Raw genomic sequence first — 16,205 nt, forward strand, 5'->3', positions numbered from 1 at the left:
CCGGTGCGCGGTGAGCAACTAGACGCCGGGGACCTACATCATTTGGCGTACGTGGGTTTAAAAAGAGACCCCCTCGCTAGCGGTGCAGCCCCAGGCTGCCGGGGCTGCGGGTGCCCCCCAACCGCGCCGCGGTGAATATAAACATAACGGTGCTCCGAGCAGCCCCGACCCACCGGAGGCCGGCGCGGTTCGGGCCCCGTTCCGGAGGGCCGGGGGGCGCCGGGGAGGGGGCGCCGGGCGCTGAGCGCTGCTCTTGCCTTCCCGCGGTGCAGGGTCCGCGCTGCCCCGGCCCCGCGCCCTGCCGCTGCCGGCCGGCGGTGAGCCGCGCTGGGCGGCGCCGGGGCAGCGGGAGCGGCAGCTGAGCGAGGCGGCGGCGCTACCGGCCGGCAGGGCCAGGGCGGACGGCGGGGCGCAGCGGCACCGGGCCCGGCGCTGCACTTGCTACACCTACAAGGACAAGGAGTGCGTCTACTACTGCCACCTCGACATCATCTGGATCAACACCCCCGAGTGAGTGAGTGCGGGCGGCGCGACGCGAAATGGCGGGCCGGGCCGGGCGGCGGAGGGCGCGACCCCCGCGGGCAGGGGGAGGTGCGGGGGCCGGCGGGGCTGCGCGGCCTCTGCCACGGGCCGGTAACGGGCTGGGCTCCCGCCCGCCCCCGGGAGGCCGAGTGCGCTGCGGGCGGAGCCGGCTCCCGCCGGCGTCGGGGTGGGGGTGGGCGAGGGGCCGGCGCGCTCCGCCGGTAGCGCCGGGTCCCGCTGCCGGGGCGGGCTGTGCCGCGGGGCCTCCCCCCCGCCACCCCGCCACCTGCCGGGGGAGCCCCGGGCACAGGCCCCGGCGCGGTGAGCTCCGGCTCGGGGGCACGGCGGGCCCCGCTGTGCGCGGCCGGGGGCTGCGGGGGCGGCCGGGCGAAGCCCCTCACGGGGGAAGCAGCCCCCTGGCAGGAGCGAGCTGTGCCCTACGAAGCCGCGTTGGGAAGGGGAGAGCCGTGTGTGCGCAGCTGTGCTGGTCTTGGTAAAAATCCACGTGGGAAAAATACCTCTGACGTTAAAAGACTAACTTTTGAAAAACTCAATAGACCAGATTTAAAATGTTACAAAAGAACATCTCTGACAATTACGCTTTATGGGAATGGCAAACATGACTTTTTGTTTCAACTCATGAGAAAAACAAATTTTGAAACCATTTCCCACGAACTAAAAATTCTGAGTTCCACGCGGGTCAGCGGGGGCGCAGCACGCGTGCAGAAAGGCAGGGTCGGTACTGGCAGTACTGAATGAAAAGAACCCACCCAGGAGGATTCCCTGCGTCCCAAAGGTTAGAGGCTGCCTTTTCCTACCCCGCAGTATATAGCCTGTCTCTCTGAGTAACTGACAGTCTCAAGGATTTGTGAAGATTTGCGTAGGCTAGTAGGTTTCAGTCCCGCAGCAGCCACAGCAATTGCTTCTTGAAAAATAATCAGATCAGGTGAATCTAAACCCAGATTTCTTTTGATGAACTTCAAGAATGAATGATCTGACTGCGTGGATGTGAACTACACATACCAAGTACTCCGCTGACTGCAGTTATGAACAGTTGTACTAACTTGGATCTGCCTTTGAATCAATTGCAAAGCTTTTAAGCAGATTAAAATAACAAAAAGAATACAAAAATTGAAAGTAGCAGTAAAATAAGTTATGTCAGATGGGGTTTAGGATGCTTAATTTGTAAATTCATGTGTGTGTCCTGGCTAGAGGCCATGTCTGATGACGAGTCTTTTGAACTTCTACCAACCCGAAAGTATCATGTATTCACACAAGGCATTCAATTCCTTGAGTTCCATACCTGTGCTAATCCACCCCAGGATTACTTAGAATTATTTTAGCTAAATATTTATGACTCTATTTATGTCAGAGCTTCATCAGTGAAAACGGAGGAATGACATTCCTTTGCCCCTACACACTGAATAAATAGAATTCTGCTAATTTTAAACACACACCCACTTCTTTTTTTTTTTTTTTTCTTTAAGGATATCCTGTTTTAAGTCTACAGGAATTATAACTTTCATTCCAATGGCAAAAATATTTGGTGTGCGTTAATAGTGTGGAGTAAATTCAGTGATGTGGAGAATTTTTGTCCTACATGAAAGTTTTGTGCAAGCATCACCAATGAAAGAACAAAAACCCAGAGAACAGAGAGAGATATAACTTTCTCATGATGCATATTGCGTTGGGGCCATAAGTCTCTGCTTTCTTAACAGAAGTCAGTTGTACATAACAGCAAATCTCAGATATGTGAAGTCTGCCTCCATGGTCTAGTGTATAGATTAGCCTGGAACCATTCGACCTGAGGTCTAGGAAAGTGTGACTGGACATTTCTGTACAAGCTATAGAATGAATATATTCAATTTGAATATTAAATACTCGCATAGAACAATACATTTTAGCTACTGTGATCCAAATACATGAACCTGTGTAACCTAATAACACTGCTGGAACTAGGTTAATCGGGATGCTGAGGGCCCTCTGGGGTTGATAAATAGTGAGTGGATAACAGTAGACATTAGGGGAATTAGTCCAGTAGGAACTGAATTTTCTAGAATCTGTAAGTGCTCATTAGAACTGGAGAAAGGAGGTCCTCTCAAAATTGGCTGGCTGCAGTGCCTAGAGCGTGGTGCCCTTTGGCTGGAAGAGCCAGGTGTCTGAAAGGGGCTGTTTGCTGTCCTGCTCCTCTAGCTGTTCCTTGAGGCTTACCTGGTCTGAGCTAGAAAGGTGAGCAATGAAGGGAAAAGCTCTGTTTACAGGTGAGGTAGATGTACAGATCTTTCTCTAAGCTGAAAGAGCGCAGTCTCGATTTTCAAAATTCCTTGGACTCTTTCTAGGAATGCCTCTGTATATGAGGGCAGAGGTAGCTGGACTTAAGATTTCATGTCGCATGGCTGTAATTCTGGCCTGGTGTCCTACCTGGAACGGTATCTCAGTAAGTCAAAAGGTGCTTCTGGATGTGAACGAGAGAACTCAGGCTTGCTTGTGCAATCTAATATCCCATGCACATTATGCTGCTTCTTTTTAAATGGAAGTAACCACTGGATCTGTACAGACTGGTTGTTTGTAAATGGGGCTTTTATGTTGCTGTTGTATGCATGTTGTTGAAAGTTTTTCTATTTACTAAAAATCTGGCTCAAATGCAACTTTGAGGACCATGCGCACAATGGGAGGCCAGAAAGATGGTGTTAAAGACTGGAGAAGTTTTCCTGACATCCGTTGATTCTGATATTTTTCTTGCTTATTTACTTATCACATCTTTTTTTTGGTTTTATTTCCTACATCAAACACTACAGTTGCTTTTTATTATTTTTTTCTTTCTTATTTCCCCTGACTTACGTCCTTCACATTATCATTTCTTATTCCCATCACAAATTCCTTAATATTTTTTCTTTCCAGGTTACTCTCTCCTTGATACTTCAAAGACAAACTTTACTTCCTCCTCTGTTTTCTTCCCCCTGCTCTTCCCAACAGAAGAAGCTGTTAAGCACTGTTGTAATACATTCAAAACAAATTTTGGTCATGGCCTCTTCTGGAAAACCAGATGAAGTTTTTATTGAAACTGTTGGAGGCAGAGCGATGATAGAGGGTCTGTTCCTACCATGCTGAGAAACCACTTAGATCAGCAGGGTGACAGTTGTAGAAAAGCACAAAATAACAGGATATGCAGCCTCTGATTCTTTGCAGCTATTACCAATTAAATGAGAAATTATCTCTGCACAAATGTTTGAGTATTGCTTTATACTTGTTCATGAACCACTGCTGTTAGTCCAAACTAGTAAGCACACCAGTGTTGTTTTGACATAGTGAATCTTTTATCCTGGGAACAGTGGGACCCTTAAGTGGAAAACAAGACCTGAAGAAAGTCAAGTCAGTCAGAATAGAATAATGCAATTATATGATGTAGGCAAAGGTTGCGTAACAAAGGTAATTAAAAGCTGGTAAATTATTCTCACTGATAAGATTGATTACTTAGGAATTAGTTTGCAATGTATCTTTTTTGTCAACTGATTCATTATGCTTATCTTGATCTATAGCTACAGACATATCTTAAAGAAGAAAGAATTAATTCTTTTAAACAGTACCCACTGGTGTAGTACAGCCACAACTTGATGCTTAATTATGTAAGTTAAGGGAGAAAATACAGGCAAGACTTTTAGATAGGCACTTCTTCAAAGAATATTTCAATATGAACTGAACTTGTGCTTCAACAGCAAAATATGGTTCAATTAATAATAATGTTGCTGTGTGAAGCATTAGAGATGCTGGGAATGATTAGTGAAAGATTAAAAGGTGACAACTATAAGAAAGTCATACTGTCATGAGGACACAGTACCAGATACTCAAGTGGTCTGAATTCTGAAATAAAATTGTAATGAGAATTTATGGCAATAATCCAGACACTTTCAAAAGAGTTAGTATAAATCCACACTGGTAAAGTTATTTCCTCAAACTAAGCACTAGAAATAATAATTTCTTGAAGTGTCTAAATCAAAACTATTTTTTTGTAGATGATATGTCTTATTTCAGTATTTGCTGTTACGCTCAAAAGATGAGTTACTGAATGAGATTCTGCGACCGTGATATAGAGAACAGCTTACATGATGATCTAAGAGTTCTGTCTGCCAATTACATGAATTTCTGAATCGGGAGAACTGGGTGGACAAAGTGAAAGGAAGAACTGGATCTAACTTTGTGTTTGCTGCTCTGATCCTCTGTATTTACGTTCTGTTTCCCCCGTGGAAGAGCATGCACTGACTTGCATTCTGTTGCTTTGCTCTGTGGGATGTACTGATGGATGTATGGTGACTGTTTCACGGTGTGTGCTCACATGGTGACACCACAAGGATGTGATATTTTGTCACTTCAATAGAGAAGAAATTTGTTTCTGTAACACAACAAGTCAGATATTCCTTAGCACTAGGTTGTCTCCAGATAGTTCCCCTGTGGGAATCTGTTTTCCTGACCTAATGTGACCAGCCATTAGGGTGAGAAAGGCTTTTCATACACTTCCATTTTTTTGGTCTTCCCTGAAAGCGACGACAAATGGGTTTCTTAGGGGTCCAGGAATTGTCAAGCTGAACAGACAACAGCAGCTGATTCCACGTGTTGTCAGCTCTCTAACAGTTGTAAGTTAATGATCTTTGCTCATTACTGGCTAAGGTTACCATCAGAAAGTCATCTTAGAATGGAAAAAATTTGTGCCCTATCATCACTTCACTCATAGCTTTGGTCATATAGAGAGAGGAAGTGATGGCTTGGGGGGGGGTGTTACAAAAGAGAAGACTTAAGACAACCAACTGGATACTCTTGTTCTAACTACGTTCTGCTGTGCTAATTTTGCCTTCGTAACATCTTCGTTGAATGGAAGCCCACATAACAATTTTACATGCTTTTCATCCTTATGGATATTAAGTTGTATTATAAAGTATTAAAATTACTCCACTTTTTGAGAATTATTTTCATAATTAGATAAGTTTAGATGATGTCCTGTATATTACTGGAAATAAAAGTACACAGCTAAAGATCTCTTGCTCAGCAGAACAACTAAGCATGTGCTTAGAATTTTAACAGATCGGACTGAAAATACCTGCTAGCCAAAGGCAAGATGATAAAACAGTGGGGGCGAGCCAGGCAGTTCAAATAAGGAAGCTGATCTGTTGGTTAAACACTGCATATGGTTAACCATCAGAATCGAGTGCCAAAAGTGAAGTGATGAATATCCTGTTGAGTTACTTTTACTTTTCTAAATGAAGTTTGCCCTGCATTTTGCAGACTTTACTATCTACATGTTCACCGAAATCTATTTGGCTTGTATACATGGATGCTACCAAGATTAGACTACATATATACGCCGTATGTCCTAATGTATTCTGAATGTTGAAGATAAAAAGAAAAATCTTAACAAGCTAGTAACTGAAATAACTCAAGCTATGGAACCTGTGGTCATACTGATAGGAAAAAATACCAAGCATAAAGCAGATAAAAGAAATTGATGGAGATAAGGAAGAGTAACTTCCTGTTTGTTTTTTTTAGTTACAAATTTTTGTGCAAATTGAAATGACAGGGTAAATAGCTCTAATCCTAAAAATGGAGGATCTTTGGTGTTAAAAAGATGCACAGATCCTCACATCAAATGGAGAGTGTTTCAGATGGATTTACTGAATGTACTAACAGGCTTCTGCTGTTACTGTTATGTTTTATCATGGACAAACTGACTGGATTTTTAGGCTTGTTATTCAAACATAGTTATTCTTGTTGCATGTTTAAGTCGTGTGTTGACTTCACACTTTCAGTGCCTTACTGTCTGAAACGTGCACAGCTTGCATGTCCTCCACAGTCTAAAAGCAGAGTATATCTTCGCAGTCTTCCTGTAAAGCTTATTTACAGTACACACAATATTGATGTTCTAGCAGCAGTATCCTCTGAAAGACTTGAAATGACTTGGCTCTGCAGGCTAAAATCCCATGTCACTGCAGGAGCTGGCCCCACAGAAGATGGGGTCAGGGATGAGGCACTAATAGCTCGTGTCTGAAACTTCGCTACTGCTGCTCATGTTGATCTCATTCTAAGAATAAATAGTCTTGTGGGCTGTCAAACCACAGTCACTTTCATCTGTCTTAAGTTTTAACACCATGTGTTTATTTTCCCCTAGGTTTTTGTTTTATTTGTTTTAAACCCAGCAGTGGGTTTTGAACTATATACACTATGAAGAGTGGTAGAAATAGGGGTTGGAGTGTGTGTTCTTTGTGCGCGCTGGTATGGTGGCTTCAAAAGCTAGCAATAAGTACTCCGAATTTTAGTTTGAAAAAGCTACCATTTGAGACATAAATATGGATGAAAGTAATCAAATTTCCAGCTGCTCTGCCTTTTGGGATTTACCTCAGTGTATTTGTCTTAGAACCAGCCCACTTAGTAATAATACTCCAGCCAGTCAGAGGAAGGAAAAAGAATAATGGGAGTCTGGGCCTCACGAACAGAAAATGCTGCACTGGATTTTATTTATTTAAACCAAGAATCATATATCTTGCCACAAAACTGGGAGCAGATTGGGATTGGTATGAGGTACTGAAGGATTTGAGCAGTGTTGTTTCGAGAGAGGTATTTTTGTGAAACAGTGACTGAGTTTATTAGGTCAGGTGAGCTCTACCCAGCCTCTCTGAGTATTTGGGGTGTTAATGGAAAAATACCCACCCCCACCCTCCATGCTTCCTTCAGATTGCTTACCTCAAGAAATGTATCCCAGCTTTTCACTCAGCTCAGATATTTTTCTGTTCATGTTTGAAGAAGAAAACATCTAACATTGTTTTGACAGCTACAGGAGGAGGAGGACTAGTGGTAACCCCCCTTCATATTCGCTCACAGTCCTGTACTTGGGTACCATAAAGTCCCAACAGGAGGGAAATCAAAGAACTCATGTGATCAGTGAAACTGGATGATGAAGGCGATGTGTGCAATCCTTGGCTCATTACCTGAATTAGGTATAACTAAGAAACTACAACTAATTTGGGTCCTGACAAATTAACAAGTATTAATTGAAGAATAAGACTGGGAAAAAAATTGAAGGTTAAACCAAATAAGCAAGATCATGGAGGTGCATCTTTTTTGGATAATGTTAGCCTAATTAGGTATCTAGGAATACTGACTATGACTAAATTGAGGATGTGCAAATGAAGGTGTGGCTATAAAGAATAAAAGTTTGTTTCCTCTGAAATGATTTTAACTGCAAAAAACTACTCAAAAAGAGTAGCGCTTCTGTGAATGGAGCATATGGTTAGAATGGCAGAAGACCAGCAAGTCAAGCACTTTGAGGAAGATGTTTTACTTAAATGAGGAGGAAAAGGAAAGGGTGATACGAGAGGTACACCTATTGTGAACTTCTCTGTTAGAAAATACGCCTGTTACAGAAAGAGTTGTAGCCAGCTTTCAGAGCAGCCAACGATCTCTTCATCTACAGCTACACAATGTTACTGCAGGAGCTTTGTATGAAATATCTGTTATTTGCCCCAAGCATCTTTCATTCTAGAGACATGTTGTTTCACTTGGAGGTTGTTAAATTTTGCTGCTTCTCCACATTTTTTGTTCTCAGTGGTCCTTACAGGGATCTCATACATTTTAAGATTGTCTGAAAACACTGGAGACTGTTAGGAGCCTTGCTGGCCTGGATGCATGCCAGAAAATATATTGCTGAATACTGAAATCACAGCATCTAAGATGATTGCTGCAACCCCCTCATCCCTTTGTTTTGCCTGAAACTCTCAAGTGCCCTGGAGCTATCTACTGTGTGTAAGTGGCTGGGAAAGTAGAAAATAATAGCTGCTCATAGGTCAATTATAACATAGCCTGAGAAACTCAGCCACATGTTATAAAAATTAAAATAAACCAATTGGATTTATCTGCCTGAATTCTGAACATTCACTATAGTATAAATGATTGACAACAGGACTTAGGCAAATCATACTTCCCTTGAAGTATGATTCTTCTACACAGACATGCAGGTAGTAGTCATTCAATGAGCAGATTATTTTTCTGTGGGAAATTTCCACTGATACCACTGGTTCAGAATAACTGTTTCACTACTGCTCAGTACTACTTGTCTTTTTCAACAAACAAATGCCTGTTTCTGTTAATGTAATGGCAAAAACTTGCTTCAAGAGCTAGCTGACTGTCAGGGGAGAGCTTTTATGACTGTGTTCTGTGGACACAAAGTACAGAAATAATCTAGGTTATTTCAGCATCTGAGTGTCCAGTCTGCAAATCTATACTTTTGTTCTTTTAAAATTCTAGGAGAAATACTAGCTGACCTAAAGATTGCTGTGTATTCCTTTTCATTGCAGAAATCAAAAGTATGTTTCAAATGAAAAAGGCACCCTGTGCTTTGATCAGCTTCGCGCTGCTCTATATTATACATGGACTTATCTTTAGTTAACAGCTCTGTGGCACTGACTAATCGTAATTTCATCATATGGAATAATTCCAGGTACTGGAGAGTTGTGTTAGCATCTTCTTTTTTTTGCATACAGAATAAAGAAAAAACAGCTTATACTGAAGAAGAAGTTATTTCCTTAAACTCAGGCCTTCTGTAATTTAGAAGGTGCTTTAAAACTGAGCATGCAGGCTTCTATGCACCCACTTGCTGGCTGCAGCAATCATACTGGTAACTGAACTCCACAACAGAGGGTCACTTCTATGTAAATCCCAGGTTGTATGTTGGCACACAGATACCAGTTCAAAGTAGTACCTTGGAAAGGCTGATCCAGAATTGCTTAGGTTTGCTTGTTCCCCAGTTTGTAGAGAGGAAAGGCATAAAGGACACCCAGTACACGGTAGCTCTTAAACATGTGGAAACCTGATTCACTGTTTCAGGAGAATTTTGTTCTCCTAAAGGAAGAAACTATGCATACTGAGTTTGAGGTCAGAAACTAAAATTTCCTTTGAATTGTAAATGTTAAAAAAAATTACAAATCTATGGATTTTGTGTAGAAATTTCCAAAACATTTGTAAATGGCTCTTAGACAGTACTTTGGCCAGGGACCCGGTCATAACTGCAAGGAGCAGAGTGTAAGGGAGCTGGTTGTTCAGGATCCCTAGAAGCCTAGCAGATGGCTAGCCAACAAATCTGCCTCTGCCTAGGTCAGCTGCTGCACATCTTTACTGTGGAGACACAAACTGCCATGCATATACTAAAGTCGGCAAGCTTTCACTAAAGAAAACAGATGCCTCACCTGAAATGGAAAGCAAAGAGACTTCTTAGCAACACAAATCCTTGGTGACAATTACATCTTGACAATAATTCCCATTCAGTGTGTAGAAATTGTGACTCTGCGCACCTCGTTTTGAACCTGAGTGTTGCAGCACCATTTGTTAATCACGTGCAACAATCTAAGATTAAGCATGCTGCTAGGCAAGTGCTTCTGATACTTGTTCAACTGAATCTCTTCAGCATTTCCTCTCACTTCTGAAGTGCTGAGAAAGAGGCATGAACTAACTTGAAATACTATCATTTTCTGGAATGATAACCATACACACTATCATTTGCTTAAATGTGATTTATGAGTTGCATCAGAGTAACTGACAGGCAAGAAAACATCTGCTATATTTTTTAGCTTTTTCTGAATACTGTTGGAAAGACACCGGGTTGCTATTGAACTTTATCTGGGGTTTGGATTTTTGGATTAGAAATCAAACTCAGGCATATCGGGATACCTAATTATACTTTTACATACATCAGTGTATGTGAAAATTTTTGCTTGAGTGTTCTAGTTAAAATTCTTACACTTGAAAATGTCGTTGGATCGGCATATATTTCTGGACCACTGATAATGAAGGGATCTTGAAAACATTTTCCAAGCTATGAAGCATACTTTCATAAATATTGTAAGTTTCATAGAATGTAAGGCACTTCATTAGAACGATCAGGAACAGGATCTAAAACATCAGCCTCCTCCCTTGCTTAGGGCTGTGATGCATGGTTCTTACCCCTTGTAATTATACTATATTGTCCACCCCTGCCTGTTTGCTGGAATTTACTGTCTCTTAAGAAAGGCAGCAGACTGGTAACGGGCCCATTCCTCAATCACTGTTGTTCACACACTGATGTGTTAAGACAAAATTGATGATGATTGTAGTCGGTCCATTAATTTTCAAACTGCAGCAATAAGGAATAAAACATGTGCCTTTCTTCCTCTCTGGCTATTCAGGCAGAGGCTCTGACACAGGGCAAACTGCAGCAGAGATTCTGATTTAGAGAGTAAGAAAAAAACAGTATCATGTTTTGGAAAAGTGACTTTTTAACAAGGAAACACTAAATAACGAGAATAACATACTACAGTATTATATGTCTTGTTAGCACAATATGGGATGGATGACATCTGCAAAAGCTTCATTTATCCCCTGGCAAGCTATCTGCCATGAAATAGGGGTTTCAAGTTTGGCTAGACCAAGCAAAAATCATCTTTCCATTTTAGCTTAAATCTGAGCGGGAAGTTTTCTACCAGGCAGTTTTCACAGAGGGTTCACCACTCTTTTAAAAATACAGGAACTTCCTCCTGGTTCCTGTCTTAAAGTATTAGCCATTACTTCATGAAAAACTTGAATGTATTAAAAACATGATCATGCAGCAGCTATTTATGTCAGAAGTTACCTATGTTAGCCATTTAGCGTTCATTATTCTAAAGCAGATTGACAGGATAGAGTTTTTAATACTCTTCAGTTATGAAATGGGACTCACTCCTAATCCTGAAGACAACAAAAAGCTTTTTAAATGACTGCGAAGGGGTGCCAAAATCAAGTCCTAAAAATATTTTAAGACTAACATGCATATTTCTTGATCTCTCCCAGCGTCTAGACATAGCCGTAGAACGAAGGAAGCAGAGAAAATATGCAACAGTTTTTGCATATAGGTGAGGCAGATCAGCATCTGCTGGAGAAGGACCATCTCATGGTCTCAGACACTTGTGATTTTCTATGTTTCAGCATGATTTTATGATAAATCTATCTATGATTGGTCTGATTCAGGCTGTGAAAGATGAGATGCTGTTACAAGCTCACATGTACTGTAAGTGCAAAGGTTTGAGTAAGTGATTTGCATCAACCATACTGATGTTACATGAAAAATTATTGCAGAGTTTATGAAAGCAATGTTTCTGAACATTTCAGCCCACCATGTGTGTGTGAAAACAGAAAATTTGCAGCTTTCCAATTAATAGTCTAATGATGTTTTTATGAAAACAAATGAGATAAGTACAACTATTGAAGTTAGGGTTCCAGACTGATTATTCAGGCTTTGTTCTGTAACCTTTCTAGATATATTCTTACTTTCTCTCCCTTGCCTTCCACCACCACTCCCCACCTTCCTTCTTGCTTTTGAACATGAGATGCTCTTCAGATTTTTAGTGTTTGTGGATTTGTGGGTTTCTTAGCCCATCCCTCAGGTACACAGGAACTTTTATGGGTCTCCAGAAGTTCCATGTGATGTACACCTGCTATCAATTGAGATTCTTTAACAACTTGTAGGAGAATAATTTATGACATCAGTCTAAACTGTCCGATGCTTTTTTTGGATGTTAGCAGGCAGCGATGAAGCACGTCCTTTTCTGCTAATAATATTGACTATAACCCATTAAAGAACAAAGCATGCCAGACTGCAGGGAAATAAAGAGAACTACCTCTTGCTATTTCTTGGTGTGCTGTGCGGTACAGAGTATAATCTCTTGTAGAAAAGTACTAGTAGATATGTATGAGGAAGATTATCTGTCTGTTTCTCACATTTATAACTCCGTGGGTCATGCTCCAAACATGATGCAATAAACGAATCATGTTGACAGTTTTCTCAGTGATAAAATTGATGGCAAATCGGGCTCTGAATCATGAATATGATGACAACAACATGATGTTACTTATCTGGTGGAAATCAGCACAGCTTGTTTGTCACTTCATATCAGCTATGGCACTGAACATAAATTTTGTGCATTTGTGGGGGGTAACCAACAAAATAAAGGAATAAGCAGTAAAATAAGCAATACCCTGGGGATGTATTCATATGAGCTCTTAGGTAATCAGAGTTTTTTTAAGATAGCTAGTGTAGTTGCCAATTAATTCTGCCTGTTGAGCTGAGTGTCTGCTACTTTATATAACTGTGTGGAAGGCTGAGTTGATTGAGCAGGAGTTGTGATCTGTTATAGGCAGAACTTCTTATGTAAGCATAGGGTTTGATTTTTGTACCGCTATTTATTGCATCAGTAGATCTATTTTCTAAATGAAAAGATAGGGAATTTCATTTTAATTGGTTCCTAAAATATACAGTATTTGTGGTTCTCACAACAGGAGAACTGTGCCATATGGGCTGTCTAACTACAGAGGCAGTTTCAGAGGCAAAAGGTCTACAGGCCAGTTCCAGAGTGCTCTCCAGCCGTCATTTCGGTGTTCTTGTTTGGACTCCTATGACAACCAGTGCATGCAGTTTTGCAGAAGAATGCAAGACAGAAGAAGGTGAGTCTCTTTTCTTAACACTGCAAACTATCTATATGATTTGACTGTTTCATGGAGATAAATTAATCAATTTGCATGTATCAAATGGAAGCAATTAACAAATACATTGATTTAAAATAAAATTATCATCTGCAGTTGTGGTAGGTTAACCCTGGCCAGCAGCCAAGCACTTAGACTGCTGCTTGTTCACTTCCCCCTTAAGCGGGATGGGGGAGTGAACATGAAGAGCAAAAGTGAGAAAACTCATGTCACAATAAAGAGAGTTTAATAGGTGAAGGGAAGAGGCCAGACCCAGTACAGTACTGCTCTGAATTTTCTTTTTGCTGTTTCTTTTTATGATGTGGTATTTTTGAAACAGCAGATCTGTCCCGTTAGGGACACACTTAATGCTGCACTATTTTAGAGTGTTGTAAGTTTTATCTAGCCTGATGAAGAGTATGACATTGTCATTTGATGAATGGCTTTGTAAAGGTAATTGATGAGAATGCAGTGACAAACAGAAAATCTCTCTTCCCCAGAAGTCATGGATCAATGAAAAAGACAGAGGAGAAAGACCAGTGCAGGGAAGAAGAACACACTTTCATTCAGTAGCACAGAGCTCAGAGGATTCTCAACAGTCAGGTATGCTAGAGATGTTCAATGTTAAAAAGAAGAAATACTAATTTTCCACACATTTTCTTTGTATTTGCAGAACTCTTAAATCCTTTCAACTGACTACTACCGCTTCTTGCTAAATAAGGGCAGAATTTGGCCCATGAGTTGTTTGGGTTTTTAAAATGTATTTTTTAAAATAACCTCTAGTATACAGAGAGCTACTACAACTTTTCTCATGCTGATACAGCTTCTTCAGAAACTGGATTCTTTGGCTAGAGGCCAATACATATTTTGGCAACAGTGCCCCCCCCCCCCCCTTTTTTTTTTAGGGCAAGGTCTGTTCCTGTCTATCATCTTTTTGCTCATTTAGCACTGCAACAACTTAAGCTACATGTCCCAGTGCAGTGCTTTAGTAAAACTTAAATTGTCAAGGTAAAGAAACAGAACAAACTTTGTGGGAAAAGTATTTGGAGGGAAAATAAACCTACTTTAAATGTTGGATACAAAGAGGTTATTGTGACCTAGTAGCCAGTTTCAAAAAGTTGCAGTTCCAAATCTACCCTTAATACTATTGCTACAAGGAAATGCAAAATGATGTCAAGATAAGCACACAGTTGTTTTCTGCGTAAAAGCAGCTGCCACTGGACGTGTTTAAAATAAATAATAATAAAAATCACACCATTACCCAAATTTTTTTGCTATGAAGGGAAGCACTTGGATTAGAAGTCCCCAGACTGAATTTATTGCTGTGATTATTTGATCAGAGCTAATTAGACAACTGGGTAGCATTCACTCTATGTATGCATATTAAAGGAGGTGAACCATAGTTCTATCATGAAATAGAGATTTAGGTCTGAATAATTAAGATGTTTGATTTGTTTGTTTTTCTTTTTGTTTTTTAAAGCTTTAACATTTATTTGCTGAAGCTCAGAAGCAAGAACTTAAACTACAACTCTCCCTTGAGATGGACAAACTTGATGCTTCAGTCTGATGCCAGTGGAGATTTCAGCAGTATGCAAGACTTTCATTTCAACAATGCCACTTTGAGGGCATGTGAACCTGTATGAAGAAGCTTTCTCCCATGCTCCACTCGCGAGAGTCTCACTAAAGGATAATGTTTATCATGTAACCTGGCAGCGAGTGTATCACTATTGAAGAAGAATTCAAAGGTAGATCCAAACTTCAGCAACACAGAGTTTCAGCAAACATTTTTCTATACGATTTTAAAAAGTACAATAGAGAAACATACTGTTCCACTTACTGCTTGCTGTATGTCTGAAGAATCCATCCACAGCTTTATGCAGGCAACTGTAATTGGAGAATGTGATGAGTTAGAGAGAGATTGCCTATACATGAGTTCTCATAAAGAATAAACAGATACAAAATATTTCTCTTGTTAATGTATGCAAGCCTGAATCATCATATTGTAACTTTGTGGCAGATGTTTAAATGGCAGTATCTATGCAGAATAAATATGAATGGCTAATATAAATACTATTATTAACTATAGCAAGTTGAGTATACATTGAGTATTCAATAGATTACCTAATTTAGGCACAAATTATTCCTGCACTTCAAAGTTCCATTCAAAAACATTCACAGTGATTATTTAAGGATGCACTGTAGTTGATGAACTATTCATCCCAAAGAATTTCCTAAAGATGAAAGGGTAGGACTGTGGAACTTCATACAGTCAGAGTAACTTACTGTACTAGACCATTTGCTATTCTAAGGTCCTACATACGTTATCATCCACATACATTTGTCTTTGATAGTACTAGAAATCATATTTTTATCTCTTCATTGAAACATCACTGAATAACATGGAAACTTGGCAATAAGCATTATATGTAACCCTGGACATTTTTCAGTGTAAATGACTTCTTCAGAAATTATGGACTTTCTTTTGATAGGAGGATGCAAGAGTAAGCTAGGAAAAAAAGAGTAACTTTTGGAAATCCTGTTCTATATTATTTAAAAAGAGAGGAAATCCCTTACTTGTGACATTATAGATATTTTTTTGGTTTGACTGAACTTGATGCAGACTTTCCCCTGGGCACGTAGATTAAACTATAACCTGGTGACATGAAATTATATTTTGTCAGGAGAAAGATGGATACCAAAAGAAAAATGAAAAGAAATTAACAGTAAAAATGGTTATATAGGCTTAAAATGGTGGTAGTAAACTTTGTTTGAAACAAAAAAGGAAGGTCTTTGCCAAAATATATATGATATATTTTATATATATGTGGATATATTTCATAAATAAATTATTATAGTTATAAAATTAAATATATCGTTCAGTTACTGCATTTGTATCAGTTTCTTAATTGCTGATCAGCTGATTTTGTACATTTATAGAAAATAGGTTATTTATTGTATAAGAACACTTCACATGCTATTTTCCCATAATTTTTAAAGACACTATTGTTTTGGGTTTTAAAAAAAATCAATCAAGCTTTGTTATGATGAATGCTTAATCATTTATAACCACCAACTAGAACTTTTTATCCCCCCAAATGCATATGCCCAGGTCATACAAAAACTTGCCTTCAAGAGGTTACGGTTCTGACAGTTTGAGAATTGAGTATGAAAAC

General features: G+C 40.2%; 1 protein-coding gene across 3 annotated transcripts in view; it reads left to right on the plus strand.

Annotated features, from left to right (window-relative positions):
• Positions 1 to 15,918, plus strand: part of EDN3 (endothelin 3) — a 41,959-nt gene extending 26,041 nt beyond the window's left edge. The window contains exons 2-5 of one of the 3 annotated variants that reach the window (XM_080403972.1): positions 273 to 510; positions 12,850 to 13,014; positions 13,533 to 13,635; positions 14,513 to 14,676. In XM_080403972.1, the coding sequence (XP_080260098.1) occupies positions 273 to 510; positions 12,850 to 13,014; positions 13,533 to 13,605 (476 nt within the window). In that variant the 3' untranslated portion in view covers positions 13,606 to 13,635; positions 14,513 to 14,676. Of the gene's footprint in view, positions 1 to 272; positions 511 to 12,849; positions 13,015 to 13,532; positions 13,636 to 14,512 lie in introns of all 3 variants that reach the window. The other 2 variants (XM_080403973.1, XM_080403974.1) reach the window with 2 other exon arrangements.
• The last annotated feature ends 287 nt before the right edge of the window (positions 15,919 to 16,205 follow it).

The sequence above is a fragment of the Falco punctatus genome, assembly GCF_963210335.1.
Source record: "Falco punctatus genome assembly, chromosome: 10".
NCBI lineage: Eukaryota > Metazoa > Chordata > Aves > Falconiformes > Falconidae > Falco > Falco punctatus.